Genomic DNA, 27,891 nt, shown 5'->3' with positions numbered 1-27,891 from the left:
ACTCTCTTGCCACACACGATTGGCTGATTATAAGTGCCACCAGATGGTCTCCATAGTATATGCAAATGCATTGACTTAACTAATCCCATTTCCTTACTTGATGTCAATTTTCTTTTCTTTTCGACCTCTGGCAAATAAAATATGTATGCATATGTAGTAAACATTCAAAATGCTACAGACAAGAGAATATTTCTTTATATAGTAGGGCACTTTTATTTCTTACAGCTAAAATCGAAGCGAATACATGTATAAGTTCAAGGAATTCTATGTACATTCGAAAACTATCATTTGTTAGATGTTGCACTGTATTATACATAAACATTTGTAGTCCTCTACCCATTCATCAGAGGTTTTGGTCTAATTGAAGTACTTGTTCGTTAAAACATGCAACATGAAATAATACATATGGTGGTAATACCAATATACTGATGGCACATAATACGAACTATGGTTTTAATACTGCATAGGATTGGCTGAAAGAATGTTGGTAAATCAATTCGTAGGATGAAACTTACTAAAAGATAAAGACATACTTATCTGTAAAGTTGACAAAGTATTGAACCTGACATGCATGATATGTCCTAGGTCAAGCTTTTGAAAATAACATGACTTTTTACAACATTTAATACTTTGAGAGTTGAACAAGAAAATACTGTTACCAAAGGCAGTATCAAAGACATGTGCGGTACATGAAGTTTCTGAAATTATCAGTAATGCTAATATAATGCTGATGAAACTTTGCTATGCTACATGGGTTACCCTGAGTAAATATATGAATTGTTCTACAGAATTAGGAAGGAACTATCTTTGATATCAAGCAGAATATATTTAAAATGACAATAACCATATAAAATATTGATCGTCGATCGCAATATATACAATTTCGATAAAAAACATAGAATTTTAGTGTTTTTCAATTTTGCAAATGTTGGCTTAATGCTGCCAAATATCGATGTAAAAAATGAATACTGTTGTCATATCAGTTATATGTGTTAAGGAATTAATTATTTCAAATGTTTGATATTGAACTCTAGTCATTAAATTCCCTACAATTCAATTTGTTTTCACTAGATTGATTAATAGAAATGTACCTAAAACTATCAAAAGTGTTTTTTGTTTAGGCCCAATTGCTTGATATTTGAAATTTATCTTGGTGATATGCCATCACTGAAATATTTGAATGGATCTGTTGCTGGTTCCAAGGTGAATCACTCGCCAATATAATTTGTACATACAGATGTTGTGTTATGCAAGACTCGGGAAATGGTTGTAATCTGACTATGCTCTGTATTCCGAAATAAAAAGCTGCTTCTGTCAATGAGGGAGTTTAGTCTTTTTTGTACAAAATAATTCATATTTAACAGGTCAATATGTTTTTACATTTTGTATGATGACAATATTACTGAAACTGTTGTAATGACAAACCAAATAATATATATATTAGCGAACTTGACTTCTGCTATGCGTCTCAGAAGATCGACTATATGTTAATGATATAGTAACTGTACATAATTGTTAATTTGCACTTTTAAGTCTTTTGATTTAAAAAAAATTGATTGAACACAAAAATATGAAAACTAAAATCATCTCTTGTTACGATATTTTGTAAATGCGATCGCCTGTAAACAACTATGTTGACATTACTTCAGAATGTCTACAATTCTGTGTAACTTAAAAAATACGATGTACAAAGTGATATACAAATGTATAAATTGTTCATTGGAAAATACGGGTTTTTTAAAGTAAAATTTGTCCCTGCGGTACATTCTACCTTAAGTACATTGCTAAAAGAAGTGGTATCAAATTGAATATTTCGATACCATACTCATATATTATAATTATATACCAAGAAATATGGACATAGAATACAAAACCATAGACAAGTAAGAAACTTAATTGTCTGTGACAAAACATATACATAACACATATCGATAACGAGTATGGTGCGATAATGTGTGCATTGTGTATTGTTGCTGGCATAATACTTTTTGTGAGATAATACTGAAAGGCGACTAGGTCAGAAAGGACGAATTTTATGATTATAGTAGAGCTAAAACTCATTTTGCTATATGTATATAAGTTTAGAAATATATTCCACAATATACCTAAAATTGATTTTAAACCAATTTTTTCTATCTAAAAGACAGCCACATTTGTTGTGAAAATACGTTCTTAGCTATAAGTGACAGGTTATACATTAGTCATTATTTCTTGATTAATACATCTTTCGCAGTCGGATATAAAGTTAAATTTCGATCACGAAGATGTCGGTTGTCAATAGCAACGAGAGACATTGCTATCCTAGAAATACATAGCATTGTATCTCGTGATATTTGGATCTTGCTCTTCAAATTCAGAGCTGTAGCTGTCGATATCTTTCTTGAGATCACTTGAACTTGATGAGTCTGCTCTGACTCTAGCTGTTTCCTCTGATTCGTCGTCGTTGTCACGTTCGTATGCACGATTGCTGGCTCTATCTTCTACCCAACCATAAGCTTCTGGTTTGGCCCATTGTCTCTGTTGATTTCTGTGAGAGAAAGAAACCAAGAAGCTGTAAGTGTGTGATATAAAGCGCTATTGAATATGCACATAATTTTTGTATTCGTATGACAGTACATGGTAGGTATTAACTTTAAGATCACACTTATCACATACCTACATTTTACCATTATAGGATCACTAAGCATATCGGAGAGCATTTGTCAAATGCGTTAAACTACTCTCCTTTTATTTTAGAACGGGTAACATACATACATACATACATACATACATACATACATACATACATACATACATACATACATACATACATACATACACACACACATACATACATACATACATACATACATACATACATACATACATACATACATACATACATACATACATACATACATTCAATTAATGAATTGAAAGTACAACACTTTTTTTACAACTGCAAGGTATACTCTCTTATAACAGTGTTTTAGTTCTTTTTTCAAAAAACCTTTATAACATTGATGTTGAGGTAATATATAGATCTTGAAATTCTGTCAATATTTTCAGATATTTTTAGAATCACTAACAGGACTTTGGTATCAAAACATTTCATGTGTCGTTCATGAATACTTATCGCCACAGAAAGCAAGCTGTCAGCAAACTAAACGACAGACCAAGGACTGTGGACATTCACAACTAAAAGTATTGCCACGAAGCAAGCATGTAATAGTGGCACATTGGTGATGTGAATATAAGGACTGTCCTTGTAATCAAAATAGTGTAAACACTGCATGAGGTCGAATGTGCTACCATTTGAGAAATACTCGCCAGCAGAGACACCGCCCTACTGTGAGTGTTATTACATAAACGTCCATTGACAGCAAAATATCAGCATGTCACAATAATAGTTATAATTGTGCCTGTGTTAGTTAGCTGATAGTTAGAATATTTGTATATATGGAAAGTGTTTATGAAATATTGTTTATACCTTGCACGCCAAACCAGATATGCAATTGTTGACATGGTAAGAACCACAGCCGCTGCTCCGACGACGATAGCTACGACAAGGGGTGTGCCTGTTGAGAAGTTGAAAAAAAATGACTTTAATCATAGTCATTGTTTTAGTTCTTCTTTCAAAGTTTTACAATGGTGAGAAAAATACTGGTTTGAGAGTGTAAAAATGTCTTCACTTTAAATTAGTATACTTTAATTCTCCTGATGAATGTCCCTATACTCTACCTATCACTTCTACATTGTGTACTTTCTATATGAATGTGTGAGCCACACAGTAATGCACCCCCTCCCCCCCCCCCCATATTAAAATTAGTTAGAATTCCAATTCACACCATAAACATGTAAACACAGTAAAACACAAGAGCTACGCTTGAGATCAGCGGATGGCAAATTTATCTGATTAATATTAACACGATCACTGCAATGACCGGAGATCTGTGTATTTGAAACTGTTACACTTCCTCATGAGTTAACTCACAATTACATACCTATCTCTAACGGTTCTTCTGTTGGCTTTCTATCGTCCACCGTTGGTGTGGTATCGACTGGAGGGTGGAAAGAGAAACAGTTAGGAAAGAAACAATACATATTTACATATTATTGCCGATCGATATAATAGGTTAAAGGGACTATATATTAGAAAGGCAACCTTGTCTTATACATTAACACATGGCCTTACCTCTGAATCGCAACAAGTCAATGCAGAATATACGTAATTGATTCAAAACAATAGAAATGTGCGATGATATCCTGCTTTGACTGCAGTGGTGAGTTCAAAATGGCTATTTCTGATCAGTGTTACACTTTAGCCCCAAGTTTCTTTTTTTTTCAATGGATGTGCACTTTAAATGTGTAACAAAATAATCTAATTGTTCGAATGACTTTACATTTAAGAATTTAAATTCTTAGCAATAATTGACTGTTTTGTCTACACTCTTAAACTACAAGGCTCATTGTACACGTCACGTGGTAACGTTTTCGGCACACTGATAGAACTGTGATTATTTGTCTTCAGTCATTGAATTGGTACCATGAAAGCCTTATTGTGAATTTCCTTTTTTCCTTTTATAAAAAAAAATCAATTTTCAATTTGAAGTTATGGGTACAAAGATACTGTCAATAAATTCTTCAATATTGATCAGTTTCTTCAGTTGAAGTCATTACTAATATTTGGTATTAAAATAGAAATTCTTTGATGAACAAAACAAAAAATGATTTTAAAAAGATTATTATATTAAGTAATTAATACTATTTGATAATATAAATTGTTTGAGGAACAAAATTAACAATTTTAAACTTACAATTTCCACAACTTGGATCTAAATCACCAGTTTCACAGGTTTTATATATCACAGCTTCACTGTATGCGACTTGTGCATCTTTAATGAAGAGCAGCCTGATTTCGTAATCGGTCCCCGGCTGTAGTCCAATTATAGTGTGTTCCCTCGTGGAAGCAACAGCTATAGTAACGTTATGCCAATTACCATCAGCAGGAATTTCTCTCTTCGCTAGAGCTATTTTCAATTTGACTTGGACTACTACATACTCTATCTCAAACCTCACTTCCCATTTGACAGTAATAGTGTCATTAGAAACTTCAATTAAAAGAATGGCAGCGTCTATCCCATCAGATGTAGGGAATGGTGCAAATGTCTGTTCTTCTGTCGTCGTTGTTGGTGGCATGGTGGTTGTATATGGTCCACAAGACTGCGCTTGCTCATTCTGAGGGCAAGTCCAAAATTCATAAATGTCACTGGTGTACACGCCAGTGTCAAATGTGATCTGTAAACGGATAAAATACCTTGTTCTTGGAGACAGGTTGGTTACAGTTGCTGACGTACCACTATTGACTGTTCGACCATCAGTCCATGTTTCTTCATCAATGCTATATTGAACCAGTATTGAACTAATTGTTCCACCACCAGTTACAGTCCACTGAATTCTTATGGTAGACCCTGTTGTTTGAGTTACAGACACGTCAATTCCTGGTGGCGAGGGAGTTGTAGTGGCAACAGTAGTAGCGCTGGTACTCGGAAGTGTTGTAATTGGCATTTGTGTTGTGTAAGGGCCACAGTCAGTTCCTGATACACCATCTTCACATGTCCAGAATGTAAATATCAGACTGTACGATATCTGCCCACTTACACGGAATCTTAATCTCACATAGAGCATTGAACGTGATGTTAAACCAGAGACAGTAGCGGATTCAGGTATGTTCCCTGAGGTATACGATTCGTAGTCTTGCCAGTTGTTATCACCAAAGTGGATTTCAATTGTTACTCTCTGAAACTCGACAGTAATATTGAAGGAAATTTGAATGGAAGCACTTGTTGCAAAGACAAGTTGAATTCTTGTCTGTGTTGGATCTATTGTAGGTTGTTGTGTGGTGACTATGGTAACACTAGGGGTTGTTGCCAATGTTGAAGGTGTGGTAAAATGCGAAGTCTGCACTGTCGTCGGTTCGGATGTACTTGATACAACTCCCTGGGTTGAAGACATAGTGCTTGTTATTGGTACTGCTGTAGTGTACGGGCCACACTCAGGTCCTGATACACCCTCATCACATGTCCAGAATGTAAACGTGAGACTGTAAGATATCTGTCCACTTATAGTCAATTTGATTCTGACAAATACCCTTGAGCGTGCTGTTAACCCAGAGATAGTAACACTTGTTGTCATATTGACTGAGGAGTAAGATTCGTAGTCTTGCCAACTGCTGTCACCAAAGTGGATTTGAATTGTTACCCGCTCAATCTCGACAGTAATATTGAAAGAAATTTGAATGGAAGTACTTGTTGCAAAGACAAGTCGAATTCTAGTCGTTGTAGGTTCTGGTGTAGAAGGTTGTGTGGCTACTGTCGTTTCTCCTGTTGTTGATGCCAGTGTTGAGGGTTCCGTTGTTCCTACAGAAGTTGGCCCTGTTGTGCCAGACTCAGTGCTAGTTATTGGTACTGCTGTAGTGTACGGGCCACACTCTGGTCCTGATATACCCTCATCACATGTCCAGAATGTAAACGTGAGACTGTAAGATATCTGTCCATTGATACTCAATTTGATTCTGACAAATACCCTTGAACGTGCTGTTAACCCAGCGATAGTAACACTTGTTGTCATATTAACTGAGGAGTAAGATTCGTAGTCTTGCCAACTGCTGTCACCAAAGTGGATTTGAATTGTTACCCGCTCAATCTCGACAGTAATATTGAAAGAAATTTGAATGGAAGTACTTGTTGCAAAGACAAGTCGAACTCTAGTCGTTGTAGGTTCGGATGTAGAAGGTTGTGTGGCTACTGTCGTTTCTCCTGTTGTTGATGCCAGTGTTGAGGGTTCCGTTGTTCCTACAGAAGTTGGCCCTGTTGTGCCAGACTCAGTGCTAGTTATTGGTACTGCTGTAGTGTACGGGCCACACTCAGGTCCTGATACACCCTCATCACATGTCCAGAATGTAAACGTGAGACTGTAAGATATCTGTCCACTTATAGTCAATTTGATTCTGACAAATACCCTTGAGCGTGCTGTTAACCCAGAGATAGTAACACTTGTTGTCATATTGACTGAGGAGTAAGATTCGTAGTCTTGCCAACTGCTGTCACCAAAGTGGATTTGAATTGTTACCCGCTCAATCTCGACAGTAATATTGAAAGAAATTTGAATGGAAGTGCTTGTTGCAAAGACAAGTCGAATTCTAGTCGTTGTAGGTTCTGATGTAGAAGGTTGTGTGGCTACTGTCGTTTCTCCTGTTGTTGATGCCAGTGTTGAGGGTTCCGTTGTTCCTACAGAAGTTGGCCCTGTTGTGCCAGACTCAGTGCTAGTTATTGGTACTGCTGTAGTGTACGGGCCACACTCGGGTCCTGATACACCGTCATCACATGTCCAGAATGTAAACGTGAGACTGTAAGATATCTGTCCACTTATAGTCAATTTGATTCTGACAAATACCCTTGAACGTGCTGTTAATCCAGAGATAGTAACACTTGTTGTCATATTGACTGAGGAGTAAGATTCGTAGTCTTGCCAACTGCTGTCACCAAAGTGGATTTGAATGGTTACCCGCTCAATCTCGACAGTAATATTGAAAGAAATTTGAATGGAAGTACTTGTTGCAAAGACAAGTCGAATTCTAGTCGTTGTAGGTTCTGATGTAGAAGGTTGTGTGGCTACTGTCGTTTCTCCTGTTGTTGATGCCAGTGTTGAGGGTTCCGTTGTTCCTACAGAAGTTGGCCCTGTTGTGCCAGACTCAGTGCTAGTTATTGGTACTGCTGTAGTGTACGGGCCACACTCAGGTCCTGATACACCCTCATCACATGTCCAGAATGTAAACGTGAGACTGTAAGATATCTGTCCACTTATAGTCAATTTGATTCTGACAAATACCCTTGAACGTGCTGTTAACCCAGAGATAGTAACACTTGTTGTCATATTGACTGAGGAGTAAGATTCGTAGTCTTGCCAACTGCTGTCACCAAAGTGGATTTGAATTGTTACCCGCTCAATCTCGACAGTAATATTGAAAGAAATTTGAATGGAAGTACTTGTTGCAAAGACAAGTCGAATTCTAGTCGTTGTAGGTTCTGGTGTAGAAGGTTGTGTAGCAAGTGTGGTTTGCTCTGTAGTTGATGCCAGTGTTGAGGGTTCCGTTGGTCCTACAGAAGTTGGCCCTGTTGTGCCAGACTCAGTGCTAGTTATTGGTACGGCTGTAGTGTACGGGCCACACTCGGGTCCTGATACACCCTCATCACATGTCCAGAATGTAAACGTGAGACTGTAAGATATCTGTCCACTTATAGTCAATTTGATTCTGACAAATACCCTTGAGCGTGCTGTTAACCCAGAGATAGTAGCACTTGTTGTCATATTGACTGAGGAGTAAGATTCGTAGTCTTGCCAACTGCTGTCACCAAAGTGGATTTGAATTGTTACCCGCTCAATCTCGACAGTAATATTGAAAGAAATTTGAATGGAAGTACTTGTTGCAAAGACAATTCGAATTCTAGTCGTTGTAGGTTCTGGTGTAGAAGGTTGTGTAGCAAGTGTGGTTTCTCCTGTTGTTGATGCCAGTGTTGAGGGTTCCGTTGTTCCTACAGAAGTTGGCCCTGTTGTGCCAGAAGTAACTTGCTGAGTTGAAGACTCAGTGCTAGTTGTAGATTCTGATGTAGATGGTTGTGTAGCAAGTGTAGTTTCTCCTGTTGTTGATGCCAGTGTTGAGGGTTCCGTTGGTCCTACAGAAGTTGGCCCTGTTGTGCCAGACTCAGTGCTAGTAATTGGTACTGCTGTAGTGTACGGGCCACACTCGGGTCCTGATACACCCTCATCACATGTCCAGAATGTAAACGTGAGACTGTAAGATATCTGTCCACTGATACTCAATTTGATTCTGACAAATACCCTTGAACGTGCTGTTAACCCAGAGATAGTAACACTTGTTGTCATATTAACTGAGGAGTAAGATTCGTAGTCTTGCCAACTGCTGTCACCAAAGTGGATTTGAATTGTTACCCGCTCAATCTTGACAGTAATATTGAAAGAAATTTGAATGGAAGTACTTGTTGCAAAGACAATTCGAATTCTAGTCGTTGTAGGTTCTGATGTAGAAGGTTGTGTGGCTACTGTCGTTTCTCCTGTTGTTGATGCCAGTGTTGAGGGTTCCGTTGTTCCAACAGAAGTTGGCCCTGTTGTGCCAGACTCAGTGCTAGTTATTGGTACTGCTGTAGTGTACGGGCCACACTCAGGTCCTGATACACCCTCATCACATGTCCAGAATGTAAACGTGAGACTGTAAGATATCTGTCCACTTATAGTCAATTTGATTCTGACAAATACCCTTGAACGTGCTGTTAACCCAGAGATAGTAACACTTGTTGTCATATTGACTGAGGAGTAAGATTCGTAGTCTTGCCAACTGCTGTCACCAAAGTGGATTTGAATTGTTACCCGCTCAATCTCGACAGTAATATTGAAAGAAATTTGAATGGAAGTACTTGTTGCAAAGACAATTCGAATTCTAGTCGTTGTAGGTTCTGGTGTAGAAGGTTGTGTAGCAAGTGTGGTTTCTCCTGTTGTTGATGCCAGTGTTGAGGGTTCCGTTGGTCCTACAGAAGTTGGCCCTGTTGTGCCAGACTCAGTGCTAGTTATTGGTACTGCTGTAGTGTACGGGCCACACTCGGGTCCTGATACACCCTCATCACATGTCCAGAATGTAAACGTGAGACTGTAAGATATCTGTCCACTTATAGTCAATTTGATTCTGACAAATACCCTTGAGCGTGCTGTTAACCCAGAGATAGTAACACTTGTTGTCATATTGACTGAGGAGTAAGATTCGTAGTCTTGCCAACTGCTGTCACCAAAGTGGATTTGAATTGTTACCCGCTCAATCTCGACAGTAATATTGAAAGAAATTTGAATGGAAGTACTTGTTGCAAAGACAAGTCGAATTCTAGTCGTTGTAGGTTCTGGTGTAGAAGGTTGTGTGGCTACTGTCGTTTCTTCTGTAGTTGATGCCAGTGTTGAGGGTTCCGTTGGTCCTACAGAAGTTGGCCCTGTTGTGCCAGACTCAGTGCTAGTTATTGGTACTGCTGTAGTGTACGGGCCACACTCGGGTCCTGATACACCCTCATCACATGTCCAGAATGTAAACGTGAGACTGTAAGATATATGTCCATTGATACTCAATTTGATTCTGACAAATACCCTTGAGCGTGCTGTTAACCCAGAGATACTAACACTTGTTGTCATATTGACTGAGGAGTAAGATTCGTAGTCTTGCCAACTGCTGTCACCAAAGTGGATTTGAATTGTTACCCGCTCAATCTCGACAGTAATATTGAAAGAAATTTGAATGGAAGTACTTGTTGCAAAGACAAGTCGAATTCTAGTCGTTGTAGGTTCTGGTGTAGAAGGTTGTGTAGCAAGTGTGGTTTCTCCTGTTGTTGATGCCAGTGTTGAGGGTTCCGTTGTTCCTACAGAAGTTGGCCCTGTTGTGCCAGAAGTAACTTGCTGGGTTGAAGACTCAGTGCTAGTCGTAGGTTCTGATGTAGATGGTTGTGTGACTACTGTCGTTTCCTCTCTAGTTGATAACGATGTAAGGGATGTTATGCCAAGGGTTGTCTCAGTGGTTGGTCCTACTGTAGAGGTTTCATCAGTTGGAGTTGTTCCATTGGTTACCATCACAGTCGTCGTTTCAACAGCTAGTAAATAAGTTGAGAGAAACAATTAATATTAGGTACACTAGCATGTTACGTGTAAGCACGTCACCTGTCCATAATAATCATTTGCCAGTACATACCTCTTTGGGTTGCCATATTAATTGATACAAAGACATTTTGCACCTTTGACTATTTCATCTCTAATCACTAGAGATGTTGTTTGTTTTGTATCATTTTGAGTACACTGCATATAAACGTGCATTGGTACTATCACTTTAAATCATCAGGCTAAATATACCTCTCCCATAGTTACAAAACAAACTACGCTAGTTTTAAATCAGAAGCGACTCTTACCTAGATCACATACATATCCATCACCATCAAACCCTTGATTGCAGCGACAGCCCCTTGTTCCATTTAGAATTCCACAGACTGCATTGACGTCACATGTAACATTTCTGCAAGTTATAGTACCACCGTTTTCACACACGCACTCTTCTGTGCAATCACTGTTTATTATTTTCTCATTAACCTAAATAATAAAATTAATTCAGTATAAGAGAGTGGAACATCATTCTGCGATGTTTGATCCAGAGTTGTTTTCATTTCCAAATTAATTTCAAGTGTGATTATTGCACATACTGTAAAGAACGTAATGGTTTGGCTGTATGGGGTGTCCATTCTCTATTGTGAACTATAATAGGATTTTTCACATGTTGGTGGAGTTTCCGTCAGAAACTTTACATTAACTTTGTATACTGATTTAGGACATGTGAGGGTGTTAATAATTGGATCTTAAATTCTAAACTGTATTGATTGTTTTGAAAATTGAAGAGTGGCATTCTACACAAAGATTAACATACATTTTGATTTTTTGTACTTGAAATCTTATTTATGATGTACATTGTTAACAGCTGAGGAATACTAGACAATATTGGAGAATATCTCCAATTGGTTGAATCTTCCCATCAAGGGGGGAGAGAGTAGCAGCAACAATTATGACGTCATAAAAACAACATATATAATAATAAGCAAGATTTCAATGTTATAATGTTGATTGATTCTTTTCATTTTGAAGTCTGAAATAAATGTTAGCGTATACTTTGAAGATCTGTGTTTCCTATCAAACATTTTGAAACCGATGAAAGCTCACCTTGTAATAATAACCATTTCTAACACATCCACACTCTTGAACTTGAATACATTTGTTTTCTTCACGGACATAGCCATCATCACACGAGCATCCTTCAACACAAGTGCCTTGAGAATCACAATCTTCATCACGTGTTGGATTATCACACGTTGGTTCACATATGCTAGTGCACAGGGTGTATTCGGAGTGTTCTGGACATTCAAGAGCTGGGAAAGATAATCAAAAGAAAACAAACCTCACTATGAGATAAGATTTAAATCTATAGAACAAAGAAGCTCATATAGTGACAAGTTTCCTGCATACCACTCGGAGCATGATAATACGACAGACACCATTTTCTCACTGTAAAGAATACTAATTCTCGTACAGTGTCGCGCTCTTTGACATTTTCTTATTATTTATACAGGCGTTCTTTCGAACAATACGTCATTCAAGATAGCTTGTTTATTCATTAATCGAGAGATGAGAAAGAAATGTACAGGTAAAAGATTACATGATTTGATAAAAGTTTACACAATACTCACGACAATATTTATCAGTTCTCCATGGATATACATCGATACCAAGTTGCATGCACTCGTACGCAAGTACTTCCAAGTTATCACAGACTGTAATATTATCCGGGAAAAGTGCGCAATAATCATACACACAGGTTGTGTTGTACACCACGTAGTCTACTGCATCCAGGCAATCTCTAAACGGACCTAAATTGAAAGAGAATCACAAATATTTGATGTTCAAAGCGTACTGATACATTGCGGCCACTTTTCATTAAAGGTTTGGTATATTAACCAAGTGTCTGATTTCTGACGGAATGTTTGCATTATTTGATGGTTATCCGTGGCTCAACTTTGTTGTTCGTATGGGGAAAATAGTTTTGAGTGGGAGCAGATCGTAACGGACATTGATATTACAATATGATCAACGTATAATATAATTATAATACCTGTTTAATCTAAGTAAATATATATGACATTATTTTGAAATCTATAAAGTTGTGTATAAGTTTATAACGGATTCAAAGTGTCTACTGTGGTTAAGTTATACTTACCAGTTGCATCAGACAATATAGAACAGGCATCTACTATTTTAGTTATTTCCTCAACTGTCCTATTTTCGCAGGGGTCAAAATCTTCTGCAGGGATGTTGCATGTCTCTTCATCATAGACCCAACTGTTTGCAAATTCAACAGCATTGTCAACCTAGGAAGAAAGAAATATATGATTCTCTATTTTTTACTGCAGAAAATGTGATTAAATGCAAATATATCGTATTTTGTAACAGTTTCATCAAGTGTGTATGTGTTGAGAGAGAGAGAGAGAGAGAGAGAGAGAGAGAGAGAGATAGAGAGAGAGAGAGAGAGAGAGAGAGAGAGAGAGAGAGAGAGAGAGAGACGGACCTGGGGAAAGACAGAATGCATTAAATTCATTTATTCTGGATTACTTCATTGGAAATGATTTTAAATTAAGTATTGATGCACATCTTGAATGAAGTCATGATGTAAAATGGTCATACATTTAATAGGTAAAAAGGACAGCGTTGAAATGTGTACCACGTGTTTTTGGACTAGAATGTGACGTACATCTTTATTCTAACTTGTCTATACATTTGCATTATGATCACCATTTGAATGGCGGACTCATGAGTGCAAACACACCGACAACTACTAAATTGAAAATTGTCCTTCGAAGGTTAACTCTCGGGACAGGTACAACAAACAAATGGGTGATGGCCATCAATAGATATTGGTTATCATAATGTACAGTGTCCCTGCTCCTTGGGGCTGTTCAGCTTTCATTCCTAACCACTGTATAAACAATTAAAATGATTAACGTAGGTATAAGAAATCACATGTTTGTTTTTAATAACTACCATGGTTTATCCTCTGTCCTTTCCCTGAAAAAAACACACTTGAATATGATAATCAATGCAAAAACAACCCCATAATACAAATATGCCCCAAAAATAACTGCAATAAAAATAGTAAATTAGAAGCCTGATTTGTGCTTATTAAATTAAAAGTGGCGAACTACAGAATTAGTCAATTGGAGCATAAATTGAAATGATAAAATCGAAGATTAGTCGTAATAAAAACAACCAAGATATTTAGCTTTGGCTGTAGACGCTTGTGACATAAAAACAGCCAAGGTATCGAGCTTTGGCTTTAGACGCTTAGGTGACATAGAAGAAAATAGACAAAAACACACATAAATTATAAATAAATAATAAAAGCAATGGTTACAAACGTAATGACTACATATAATAAACAGATAAACAGCAAATTGATAATAGCATAGAATGTTTCTTCAGCCAATTGCCATGCGCATTTTCTCTTTCTTTGCTGCTCACAACTTTGCATTTTCTTGCTTTGCCGTCCACTCTCGTGCAAGTACCTTTAATGACAAAAATAATGGCAACATGTTAAAAAAATGATACTTCATATGTTTTAAGATTCTGAATACTATGCAGGCAATAATTGCAAATGAACACTGTGGTAATTAACAGTGTAGCAATAGTGGGTTAGTATTCAGCTTTATACATGGCAGCAAATAGGCAAATTCACAACAAGGCCGGCCGTGCGAGTTCGGATAGAGGGTCGGAGGTATTGTGGAAAAACTGTTGAGTAACCCCCCCCCTGCACGTAATTGGTTTATTAACCCCTATCGAGCACAACGCGTCACCCCACCAAACCTTAGATACATTAGTCAATCTGCTACCAACCACACAAACACTGTTATATTAAAATAACAATACAATTGTGATCATGAAGGCTTACCTGACTTTAGATTGAATGTCACAAACTTTTGACACCTTCATAATTAGTGTTAATATAGAGGGGTGTCAGTTTATGTCTGAAATAGATACTGCATCAAACTCTGTGATAAGTTGTTTCTTTGATAGAAAATGTTTGAGCAGATAAACATGCACCATATATATAGGTGTGGGGAAGGATGCAGGAAGGTACATCAACTCCGGCGGTACGGTATTTTAGGTATTTGCCTCACCAGAACATATTTATCCCAAAAGCATGACACCGATAAGCTCTGGAAATGTGTACTTCCATTTTTATGCTATGCTTTGGGCGTTTCCTACTTCGAGTGTGTTTTATTCCAGTGATGCGATAATTAAAAGTCATCAAACAATTGTATGCTTCAATACCGTTTATTGTCATACAATCAAACTATTTGTGAGGTGCCTCTGCCTTTCCTCATTTTTAAGTTCCTGTAGTGCCCCCCCCCCCCGCCTGTATATGTGTAATTGTCTGTGACTTCCATATTCCTCCGACCTCCTGGACATAAATAATGATGGTTCCCTAATCTTGGAGTCCTTTTATTGATGTCTGACGAAATAATCTACAAATTTAAAATATATTGTTTGGCTAGAATTCAAGAAAAAAAGTCAAAGGAAGCTTTCTAAAATTAACAAAACTTGAGATTTAGGTCTTAAAAATTTCGGGATAACTTCTAAAACAACTTTGGAAAATGTTTTAGAAGATCGATTTCGTTGAAGTGAAAACAAAACGCTAGTCCCAAAATTCCTTTATTTCATGGACAAGCTTTCATACTGCAAAGTTTGGATATATTTTGAGAATCTGATTTTCAGCAAAATATGTTACAGTTTACCATGATTATAAAGTTATCTTTAAATAGAGTAGAATGTGTTTGATCATTTAGCATTGTTAATAAAACCACTCTCTTACCAGAACTTGATTTGGTGTGATGAAGTCGTTGTTCTCCATACCATCGAAGTTGCCTGCCAATCCACATGTTGTATTCTTAAAATCACCAAAAACTTCGACTTCTATGAAATTCCCTCTATCCCATTTGATATTTAATAAGAAATCTGTTTCCAGTACCTGTGATGAAAAAACATTGCTTTCGATATCACAAATTGGTCATTTATCAAAATATTTTAAATATCCTTAAAGCTGTATTATACTAGGAAACTAATAATAATATTATTATAATTTATTGCAAACAATATATAGTAATTACAAATACATTTACCAGATAAATATGTGTATCAATAGCTATCGGGAAAGGGGAATGGAAATGTTGTCTTGGAACTAATCTAGTCCAGCCCCTATAAAATACACTTGACAATTGACAATAAATATTATCTGGGCATGTCCAATCATGATACATTAAATCTGGGATCCTCAAATACATTCAATACACACAGCAAGAAAAATGAATAAGTAGATACGTCCAATCTAAAGTAGAAAATTAACAGACGACTGTAGATACTTTTTAAACTCTCGTTTCAACTCTGACCTGCAGTGGATGTTCCTGATATTCATTGGTATTCTATTCCATACTTTCGCAGCTGCGTAATTTATGGTAGATTTACCTGACCTGTGTTTGGCTCTTGGAATACGTAAATCATTCCGTTTACTTTGCCTTGTTGAGTAGGAATGACTGATTTGAGTCAAATAATTGTGAAAAATATGTGGAAGCCTATTGTGTAAAGTGTAATGGAGAAAGATCGCCAACAGTCGTTTTTGTTTTGTTTTAATGAATGAAGTATTTCACGGACGCCACAAATGTATAACGTCGTTTAATACACTACCTGAAAGCAAATATCCTTGTATTTTTCAATATTTTCAATTGTAGAAATTGTTTTTAAAAGGGTAAAGATGGTTAAAAAAACAACAAAAAACAACAACCCAAATTTCTCTTCGATTTGTAAACAGTTACAATTAATAGAAGTTATCAATGGATAATAATCTACTCACTATGTGGTCTCCCAGAATTCCAATAGTTAGTCCTTGTTCATCTTCGAAAGGGAGATTGATGTTTGAGTCATTTAATTGAATAGCTCCGCCTCTCTCAAAAATTATCATCTGAAAATGCAAAAGTCAATATCAGCGCTTCATGACCTTTCTATCTATCTATCTATCTATCTATCTATCTATCTATCTATCTATCTATCTATCTATCTATCTATCTATCTATCTATCTATCTATCTATCTATCTATCTATCTATCTATCTATCTATCTATCTATCTATCTATCTATCTATCTATCTGTCTGTCTGTCTGTCTGTCTGTCTGTCTGTCTGTCTGTTATTGAGTGTTGTACTTAATTTCAAAAGAGATGGTCACATTTGAAGAATTTCAGATAATTATTTTGACAGGGTTGTAACATTTGTTTTTTTCCACTCTATGTTTCGTGCTTTTAGTTTGCTGCGTTGTCGCCCTTCTGTTGTTTTGTCTTTGTATTGTTAAATAAATATTAATTTTAAAAAATTCATCTACGGAAAAAAAGTTTTTTCTTATAGTGTTATACCTTAGCATCTATCATGTACTGACATGTCCTAATATTAGTAGACGGTTCTTTTTTTCACAGAGAACAAAGTAGAACACCCGTGTATACTCTCTTTTAAGGTTATGATGATGTATACAAGTATAACAAAAATATAATCCTCCTGAGCATACAGATGTTATGATAAAAATTAAAAATATACATACCCAGCCATAAGTGTGTATTTGCAGGTGTTTGATATAACTCCTCTCGTCACCGGATGTTTCTCTTCCTAGTTGCAATATGATACTGAAGCGTTCCACCATGTCATCACCATTACAGACATCCACTAAGGTATACTGGCATTCTCCATTGAAATCATACAGTTTTCCATCAAAAGTCATGTAATGATTTCCACCCCATGCTCGAAATACTCCGAATTCTGAAATAAATTTACGACGATGACCAATCAGCGAATATGTGAGGAGGTACATGGCATATAGTTAATACATTTTATACAGTAATAGCTCATATAACCATGTTTATCAGTTTGACCGATTTTGATAATCTGCCATTAACTAGTGTTTGGGATGTGTATCTCCGATCCACTTTAGATCGACCATAGGTCAAGATATCTGTGGTAATTACTGAGGAATAGACTTTCACAAATACTCAGATATACATGCAAAGAAATGGTTTTCAGACTTACTTCTAATCCTTAAGGATGGCAAGATACTTACCGTATTCACATTGTGGCCCTAATGTATTTGCTTCACAAGTGGAGTAGTGTTGAAGTATTGTGTAACTATAAGAACCGTCAAATTGAAGTAAAATCAATATGTCATACGTAGTGGCAACCTGAAGATCTCCTATAGCATAGGTTTTCGAGTCGTTACCAAGGCGATCACTGTATATCCATTCAGTTACCCCAAATGATCTGTGCTGCACAATATACCATATGAGTGAAACTTGCTTTTCCCAGTATAGATTCAGCAATGTCGGTGTTTTATATACGACAGATAATCCTATGTCTATGATGTAGTCGTCTTCAATAGCTACAAATAGGTGACAAAGAGTGGAGATCAGTAAATATTACTACTTCAATGAGATTGATTTGCATGTCGGTATAACCATACATGCACACTCGTTGCTTCATGTGTGTCTAGGGACGGGCCACCAGAGTGGTCATAGATATGTGTAACTATTGAAGGGATTGGTTTCTGAATCAACTTGTGGGTAAATCATAACTCGTGGTAGGGTTTGGGAAAAAACACACGTAAAAATGCTAGTTTTTTTGCTGCTGCTGCTGCTGCTGTTGTTGTTTCCTTCTCGCTGATTATTATGGTACAAAGAGGTACATCAGCTTTAGCAATGTGTTACTGTATCATAGCAATGGGAAATAAAGAGAAACTGTGCGATGTTCAATGGCTACTGTCTTTGATTGAAGCACAAGCACCACTTATATTACACGTATTGATTAAGTATTGCAAGTATAAGTGTTTACTCACCTACATCGCAGTACGCACCATTACCAATTTGCCAGTCGATTGAGCAAGTACCGAATGAAGCTATCAAACTGTAGAATAGAGTTCCACTCTGTTGCAAGACGATCTGTACTTCGTATGATGTTTCCGGCTGTAGTCCTGTTATTACATCAGACGTCTGGGGAGAGGTTCCTTGTGTAAGTTTTACCCATGTAGTGCTATGTCTAATTCGATATTGGACATAGAAAAACTCGTAGGATAAACCTGATGTTATAGTCCAGAACATTGTTAGTGATGTGGAATTTGCACTTCCCATTGTAACGTCATATGGCTCTTCATCTACTGCAACTGTGAACATCAATCAAGACATTAGTGTTACTCAAAAAATAGAAACTATCGATATGAATCAATGGATGGCTCAATATTTTCACCCCCCCCCCCCCACTCCGAATACCTGATCCTCCTCTCACATATATCATTAGCATAATGTCCTTGTTACAATAGCAGTATAAACGAAGATTTTTCAAAGCATCAGATGAAGACTGTTGAAACATCGCCCAATAATGTAATGTAATGTCATGGTTTACCCTTCCTCCAAGATGTTGGCCTAGCGATGTAAATATGGGTTGACTACAAGGTTATAATAAGGAATTCGCCAAGGATCCATATAATTATATAATGCTGTTTATATGTTTAATTATCAGAATAGAAATTCAAGACATCTGGAAATAAGGTTTTATGATTAAAGTATCGACGTAAACGAACTAAAGGCTTACCATTTTCGCAGTTATTTCCACTCCTATGAACGCCACAACTTCGTACAGTAACAATTCGACTGTGTGCGTAGGAGCCGTCTTTTCTCACTGCTATTACTTGCACTTCCTGTTTGACAGCAGCAAATAATCCGTTGAACACAAACGATCGTCTAAAGCTTGGGATTTCAGGATATGTGACGTCCCATTTGGAACTTTGCAACGGTCTTTTCTGGACAATGAATCCTCTAGCGTTGATTAAAACTGACCATGAAATGCGAAGAGATACACTCTGTACTTGGGACATCACAATATCAAACGGTCCGTCTCCAAGCATGTCTGGAAAATACATTATTTTGACATTTAAAAAAAAACTGAACTACATTTTTACTTCTCTGTGATTATACTTAGCTTGGGTCAACAACTTACATAGAGCTTTACTTATTTGACTCCTATAAGAAATTGTGAGATTTTAGTAGTGTGTGATAATTTTAAGATTTAGGACAGCTACTCATGACTAATTAGGCTTAATTGCCAAGCAGAACCGAATGGAAACTTGTTCAACATTCATTGTTCAGGCTAGCTCCTTGCCATGCTTTCAGGATTGTTCTACAAAGGCAATAAGCACTTATTACTAGATGTCATGAATATTTAAAATCAGCTATTGCCTATCCACATCTGTTTACGCGCCAATCGAGCATAATGTTAGTTATGTGAAATTATGAAATTACCCTAAAGAACCAAAACGTTGGCCTTATTTACGGGGGTGCCAATCCCCGTTAAGATAAAGCCATAACGTATCGGCCGTTTTATCATATTTTCAATTATCAAATGTAAAGTATTGGGGACAAAAACGTCATGTCTGAAGGTTTTAAATTCCTAACTCTCTCATGTTTAAGCAACGAGTACTTACCATATTCACAATTTAGTCCTTCAAATCCAAATGCACAGGTTGAGAAAACGGAGACGGTGCTGTAAGCATACACACCGATGTCATTTAATACAACCACACGGATACTGTATGTAGTTGAGGCTACCAAACCATATAAGACATAATCGTATCGTTTATACGGGATACGAGTTCCGTTTATCCAACTATCACCAGACGACGAAATACGATATTGAACTAGTACCTCCACTACGGGTATATCCAACGACCACGTCATAAACACGGACGAACTTCCAAGTTGTACAAATGTGAGATCATAGGAGGCGTACGTTGCAACATCTGAAGGAGAATATTTGAAAAGAGAAAGTAAAAGCATGTCAAGGTTTACACAGAGCAAATGAAAGAATCGAGAAAACTGGTAAGTTTCCACAAATCAACATAATACATATTTGAAGCAATCATGAAAATCCGTCAACAATGATCTTACTTACTTACTTACTTACTTACTTACTTACTTACTTACTTACAAGGGCCACTGATGGAATTGTCGTGTGCCATCCGTGTTCACTTCATCGTTTCATGGAACAGAATGTGACGACACATTTCATATGGCGGTAATAACTTCTGTCAGCTTTGAAAGTATGTCTCACTGTAATGTTTACCTATACATTTCACATGTTATGCCTCAGGAGCCAAGTAATTTCACTTACGCATACTAATTTAGCAATTGAAAGTTGGTACTCACTTGTTTCACAATTTATGCCTTGATAGCCAATTTGGCACGTTGTCACATCAAATGCAACACTGAAGTAAATCGCACCATCAGAATGCACCGCGCGAATACGGATAATGTATCTAGTGTTGACTTCTAATCCTTGCATGATGAACACGTCACGGTCATACGTTATCGTCCCTCCATCTGCCCATTCCAAACCATCCTTACTATTTTCGATTGTGAGAGATTGTACGTCTGTTTCTAGCGTCCAGGATAGAGATATTGATGACCCCGTAATTTGAAGCAGTATTAGCTCAAATGGCGCCACGTCCAGAACATCTGGTAATAAAAGTATATGCAACTGTTCAGGTAAGTGGCCAGGCCCAATTCATATTCATAAATTTGGTAAACAATGAACTGAAACACACTTATAACAGAAACTTAAAATCTTAGGAAGTTGAAAAAATTTTCTGGTTGACAGACTTCATTAATCACATCAGACCGCTATATATGTTAGTATTGGTATGATAATCCGATTACAGATATTCAGTTGATTGTACTAAGAAAGAGTTTGAAGTCTGACTCTATATATAGTCTCGGTGGTGGAAACCCATGTGGAGCGATGCCAATTGTAGTGTACAGTTTCAGTCACCATTACAGTTGTAGGTTGGGAGTGTCCAGATGAAGCTACAAAAACCATGCTTTATGCTGAACCCGACGGTCCCATCCAACCCCCCAAATTAATTTGACAAAACTATCTCAAAAGCATTCTGCAATTTCTTCTTTAGAGAAACAAGTATAACTGCACCTTGGTAGATCTAAAGGTTTTATAAACTTACCTATTTCACAGCTTCTGCCGTGTCTACCTCTTTGGCATGTGTCCACCTCAACCACGCTACTCCACTCTACGTCAGATTCACCAAGAAAAGTGACTATTCGAATCTGGTATGTTGTTGATTCATGCAATCCTTGCAGAATAAACCTTGTGTTTCCATTCACAATAATGCTGCTGTTAGTCCACTGTCCATCGTCAACAGCGAGATACTGGATCATGTAGGTGGTAATGGAGATGTCGATTGACCATGAAACGTGGATTGATATTGAAGTTTTAAGAACGATTACAATATCGAAGGCACCCATAACTGGTAACGAAATCAAACAGTAATATAGTTAGAATTAAGAATATCACATTCAACGCTAAGGATCGATTTGTTTGTACAGATGACTCATTTAGTTGGTAAGTCAGTCAGTCAGTCAGTCAGTAAGTCAGTCAGTCAGTTAGTCAGTCAGTCAGTCAGTCAGTCAGTATGTGTGTGTGTGTGTGTGTGTGTAAGTAAGTAAGTAAGTAAGTAAGTAAGTAAGTAAGTAAGTAAGTAAGTAAGTAAGTAAGTAAGTAAGTAAGTAAGTAAGTAAGTACAAACATACCTGCTGCACAATCTACACCACTGCCCACAAAACCTGTTTTACAGTGGCACCCATAGACTCCTTCCATTGCTGCACATGTTGAGTTTTCATGGCAAGCTACATCATCACAAATAAGTGAACGATTGTTGTAACACGTACATTCTTGAGAACATCCTTCCGTCACAAACGTGTCCCCTACCTGAAATATTAGATACGTGAGTCTTGTAAGTAATACCGCTTTAACTGAAGTATCTTTAACTTTTGCTTTTACTGAAATTTGTACCAGAAAACTCTGGCCCAGTCTCATTTAAGATCAAGAAACAAATTCAAGGATCACCATACACATTTTGTAAATAGATGTTAAAATAAATTATGCCATTTTGAATCTAATATGGCCGCCCCGTACTATGATTCCATTTGAAAGTAATAACCCGATGCCTTTTAAAGCATCGCAATGCATCCCAGCATTTCACGTACTTTTCCGAAAGTGCCAGGAATAAGCTTTCGTGTGGCAAAGTTTGGAAAATTTTAAAAACTGTAATTCATTTTATCATAACAACATTGGTAATGTTACATCAAGGCAGTTATGGTCAATGCATAACAATGAAAATATGTTTTCCTAGAACGTGTACACAAAATTCCACTCACCGAATAATAGTAGCCATCTCGGATGCAACCACAGTCTTCTTTGTTCACACATACTTTGTCATCCCATACTTTGCCCTCTTCACATACACAACCTTCAAAATATTCTCTAGTGCAGTTTAATTTACCGGCACAAGTTTCTGGACAAGGATCATCGTTGATGGCGTAAGTGCTACCTTGTGGGCATTGCATTGCTGTATAGACAATACAACTATGAGTATTCTGATTTTCGAGCACCAAAGTAAATTGACACAAACGAGAATATGGGAACGTCTTCTACTTTTATAATAAGTGTATCAAAGAAATGAAGACGGTTAACTCTCACAATATATATATAATACACATTTTCTATGGTTTTCTACACATGACAATTGAATATAGAGGAAGAGTAGCAATTTATACTTACGGCAGAACGAATCATTTCGCCATATGTTAATCAACACATCTGAATCTAAACAACTCTGGGCGTAAGTTTCGATGACGCCACAGGCGAATGTCTCATCCAGTGACATTTCACAAACATCATATATGCAAGTTTCCTGGTATACGATAGGGCTTAGTCTTTCATGACAAACCTTAAATGGTCCTGATAGACACGAAATAGATATGGTTATTTACACAGAAGTTGGTCAGGTTTCAACCTTTTATGTAACAAAGCGCGGGTTTAAATAAGGAATCAAGTCAACAAGCACGTTCAAGTTCAATTGGCAGAAACTTGTTAGATTCACCCAGGCATACTTATGTCGTATACGTGATCAGTCAAAACAATTGATTTTCATATTCTGTATGTAGTAATTTTTTATCTTCATTGCCCAAACTTGAAACTAATTGAGTTATAACTTGGACTGCATGTCCCCCTGTTGTACATTTTAAGTTGATGTTGTCATAAGAAGAGTTCAATTCACCCACTCTTACTCGTACAATAGGCTGAAAGTTTGAAAGTGGACTCCCTAGCTTGCGTAATTAATTCCTTAGAGGGCGCCCTCTTATGAGAAGTGCTCCCCTCAAAGGCACACGTTTAAGCTTTTTCATTCTGTATTAATTCGTGTTCTTAAGGCTGTGTTTTGTGTCTTACAAGTACCATGACGTACTCATAGAAGAATTTTGAAGAAATCATGAAAACATAGTGAAATCTCACCACCCGGATCCGAAATAATGCCACATAGTTGACTTATTCTGTCGATATCGATGGAGCTGACACCTTCGCAGGGTTCCACCTCAGGTGTCGTAAGTGCGCATTCATCGCTATTAGAAATCCAGCTATCAGCGAAATCCACAATACTGTCGACCTGTGAGAAAGATTTACACATTCCCAAAACATAGGCAAAATATTTAACGGAAACACCATTGGATTCCCATAGGTAAGTTATCATTAACGGTATTCAGATTTCTAACTATAATATGCTTGAATACACAATGTTTCAATAACGAATTCCAAGACCTGCTTAAAGGAAAAGAAATATAGTTAGATATATGTAGATATCACCTGCCCACACGAAGACCTGCAACACCTGAAATAAGGAAGAATTGACTCTAATAAAATGAACTTCCACTTTTGATCCAAATGCGATGGTAATATCGATTCAGACACGCATAGTTTTAGTAGAATATCGATAATAGTGTCACATTATTTTAAAAACAGCTTATAAACTTAAACATTTCAATGTTCTGAGTATTAGTGAGATTGTTTGAAATGCGTTCAACAGACAGCAGTGGTATACATTGTTTACACACATGTACTACCATGCATTTCCAGAAATGTCCAATTTACATGGGATAGATTATCAAAATGGGATAAATTATCAAAATAGTAGACCACTTGACGAATCGTCCACTTCGGTTGATGTGTTGGGAAACATGTCGACTTTCCGGGGTGCTGTCAGTTTTATATGGTATACCAGGCCCAGGGCAGGACTGTATGTCTTACTCATGTCGTGGATAGATATTCTTGATGTATACAATTACAAACCTGTTGACCGTCTGGAGTTACATAGTCATTTCCATCGTTCCCATCAAAGTTTCCACACAATCCACACGTTGCATTGAAATAATCGGACGGCACATTGACGAATGCGGTGTGAACACTATCCCAAGTAACCCTCATTCCAAAGTCAGTCACTAGTCGCTGCAAAATGAAAGTAAGATATATTTAATAGTGATTTAATATTAAGAATTTGTGACATTTAGTTTTGTAATTTCAAATAAGTTTTCTGAATGGTCAGCAGTTCAATGTACATATTATTATTCGTACGCTGAGAATATCTGGGACAGACATCTTTGAAAAAAATTCGGTGTGAAAAAGAGCTTGTGTTCCCTATATAACGTGACAAGGAGAACACAATTTGCGAGAAGAAAGAATTATCATGCCTGTATTACCACATTAACACTTAATCATGATTTGATTTATTCAAGGGAAATTATTCTATCTTCTTCAACGGCATGCTAGTAATCTACCAGACAGAGTCTGCAATCACTTGTATAAAATGGTTACCATAAATGTTGAACTTACAACATATCTGCCTGTGTAAATCACTTTAACTCCTTCCAAAGGCTCAACTGGAAGGGTCACCTCGGTACCGTTGATGTAAACAATGTTGTCAAGCATCATTTCGAATACCTGTCAAAACATTGTAAGAAACCAACAACTTCGATGAATTATAAACCATATAGCTCGTTTTACACAATTTAACGAAACCAAGTGATTGATTAAGAGGGATATCTGCGAGAGAATATACTTTATCAAGATTCGACTGCACTGTTTTTATACTAGAAATTAGGGCACTGTGTATATTTTCACATATTTCTCTTGATCAGAAAACAACATCTTTCATTTGCTTTCCTACGTCTTGCTATGGAATATTGCCATTTAAAATACAGTAATTTGTTCCCCAGCTTCTTGTCACATCATTCAAATGACCATATTGTGTATTTAGTTTGACAGAAGTACTTAATTCGAGGGTTGATAGCAATAATATTTATATGAAGCGAAAAGACTACAATGAGGATAACAGATGAGAACGTGTAACATAGTCTGTAGTATAAAGTATGGCAATACAAAGGTTAATTACAGAGGAAAATTAATGAAAACTTAGTTCTATTCGACGTTGTACATTTTCCAAAAACCTAGAATAGAAGATACACCCTGTAATGAGTTTCTATGTTGTGACAAACCCCGTTGTTTTATAAGTTTAACGGGCTCTACATACCGTGCCATAAAGATGAACAATTACAGTCTTAGTAAAAGACACCCTGTCCGAAGGATCGCGTTTTACATTTTCAACAATAACTTCTACTGGTGGGTTGTCGTTGACATCGCGGCAATTTTTCATCAAGGTGTAGCTACATACTCCTTGGAAGTCATACTTTACTCCATCGAAAGTGACGTAGTGAGGATCACCGTAAACCTTGCACATACCTCGACCTAAAGTAGTTTGAGTGAGTAAAACAGTATATATCAAACAAATGCTTGAGTATACATCTTGTACATGTAAAGTTTTATGGGATGACAAAAGAAAAGAATTCGTACTCTTTGCAACGTACTGAGAGAAAAAACAGTATTGTAGAAACAATATAGAGATCCTACAGTGTTGTATGCAACATTATGTTGAAAATGGCATGAAGTAAAGAGATGAATACATGATGAATAGACAGTTTACGTACCAGATTTGCATATGATACCATCCCCAGTAAAGCCCTCAGAGCAGTGACAACCATATTGATCACGATCATCACTTCCACAATAAGCATTCGTGTCACATTCTAATGTTGTACAATTGACTTGTCTGTCTGGCAGACACTCGCACATTTCTTCACATCCTTCTGGTATAAAGCTCGACCCAAGCTGTCAAAATAGAAAATAACAAAATAAAGGAGAAATACACATGAAATAAAAACAACAATCTATGATTTGACCCACACATCCTACAAAAATGAATTTGATAATAAAGTAAAACAAAATAACCAGGTCTGAATACTAATTTTCAAAAATGGTTCGAATATTAATTTTGTATTCAGGCATTTTGCACGGTAAAGTTGTTTTTTCGGGTCTTTATTCATTTCCACCAAGATATGAACTTAATATAATTCTAATGAGAAAATGAAAAGAGCAAAAGGAGAACGAATTAATGTATTCGGTCATTTCTCACTATTCGATTTAACACAATCAGCTCTTATAGATGCAAGTAACATATGATATGATAATAATAAAAAGTGAGACATAGGGGGGCAACAACAACAACAACGACGACGACGACGACAACGACGACGACAACAAAAAATATTTAGAAAATATACCCCACAATAACAAAGGTTTTATCCCTATCACTTGTTTATATTTGATCAAATGTCACCTTTCTCCAAAATGTACGTTTTCCTGGTCAGATCATTGTATTGAAAAGAACGATTAGCCCTCAAACTTTCTAACCCTCGCCCACTTCAGAACAATCATGACATCACAGTACAATGATTGACCTATCCATCATATACATTAATATGTTTTTGTCTTTGTGGCCCTCAAAATCTTCAAGTACTCCCTCTGAATACTCATTTTCAGCTAATTATTCAATCATTGATTAGAATGACGGATTTGTAATGTCTATGCAATCTTCATTGCCACTATGTGCAAGCTCCGTCTGATTCAAGAGAGGACCTACCTCATATATCTGTCCATTGTACCTGCAACCACACTGATCCACAGGTACACACATGTTTCCATCCAAGACTGTTCCCTCTGAGCATTCACAGCCTTCAATTTCCCTTTCAGAGCAACCTTTCCCTGCATCTGGATCGACACAGGTTGCAGGACATGCTGATGTCGATAGTTTGTAATGAGCATGTGGCACACAATCCACAGCTGTAAGGAACATTAAGAAGGCACCAAATTAATGAGTCACTTACACTTTCTACTCTTTTAACCATTGCACCAATACAAATCGGGCCATTCTGCTGCAAGATGAAAAACTCAAA

At 36.9% G+C, this 27,891-nt stretch overlaps 1 protein-coding gene across 1 annotated transcript; it reads right to left on the bottom strand.

The window, feature by feature from the left end:
• Positions 1–207: 207 nt before the first annotated feature.
• On the bottom strand, positions 208–27,687 carry LOC144448802 (uncharacterized). The gene is made up of 26 exons (XM_078139101.1): positions 27,579–27,687; positions 26,587–26,767; positions 26,133–26,347; positions 25,436–25,543; positions 24,896–25,051; positions 24,065–24,215; positions 23,333–23,512; positions 22,930–23,120; positions 22,303–22,480; positions 21,717–22,019; positions 20,908–21,216; positions 20,187–20,501; positions 19,298–19,612; positions 18,546–18,869; positions 17,778–18,092; positions 17,265–17,479; positions 16,529–16,636; positions 15,494–15,649; positions 12,845–12,995; positions 12,318–12,497; positions 11,794–11,999; positions 10,995–11,172; positions 4,797–10,682; positions 3,984–4,040; positions 3,470–3,557; positions 208–2,527 (listed from the first exon to the last, which is right to left on the bottom strand). The coding sequence occupies exons 1-26, from the start codon at positions 27,630–27,632 to the stop codon at positions 2,302–2,304; spliced, it is 10,746 nt and encodes a 3,581-aa protein (XP_077995227.1). The 5' UTR covers positions 27,633–27,687; the 3' UTR covers positions 208–2,301.
• Between the last annotated feature and the right edge of the window lie 204 nt (positions 27,688–27,891).

This window comes from Glandiceps talaboti, chromosome 18 (assembly GCF_964340395.1).
Source record: "Glandiceps talaboti chromosome 18, keGlaTala1.1, whole genome shotgun sequence".
In the NCBI taxonomy this organism is placed as follows: Eukaryota; Metazoa; Hemichordata; class Enteropneusta; family Spengelidae; genus Glandiceps; species Glandiceps talaboti.
This window is presented reverse-complemented; position numbering and strand designations above follow the sequence as displayed.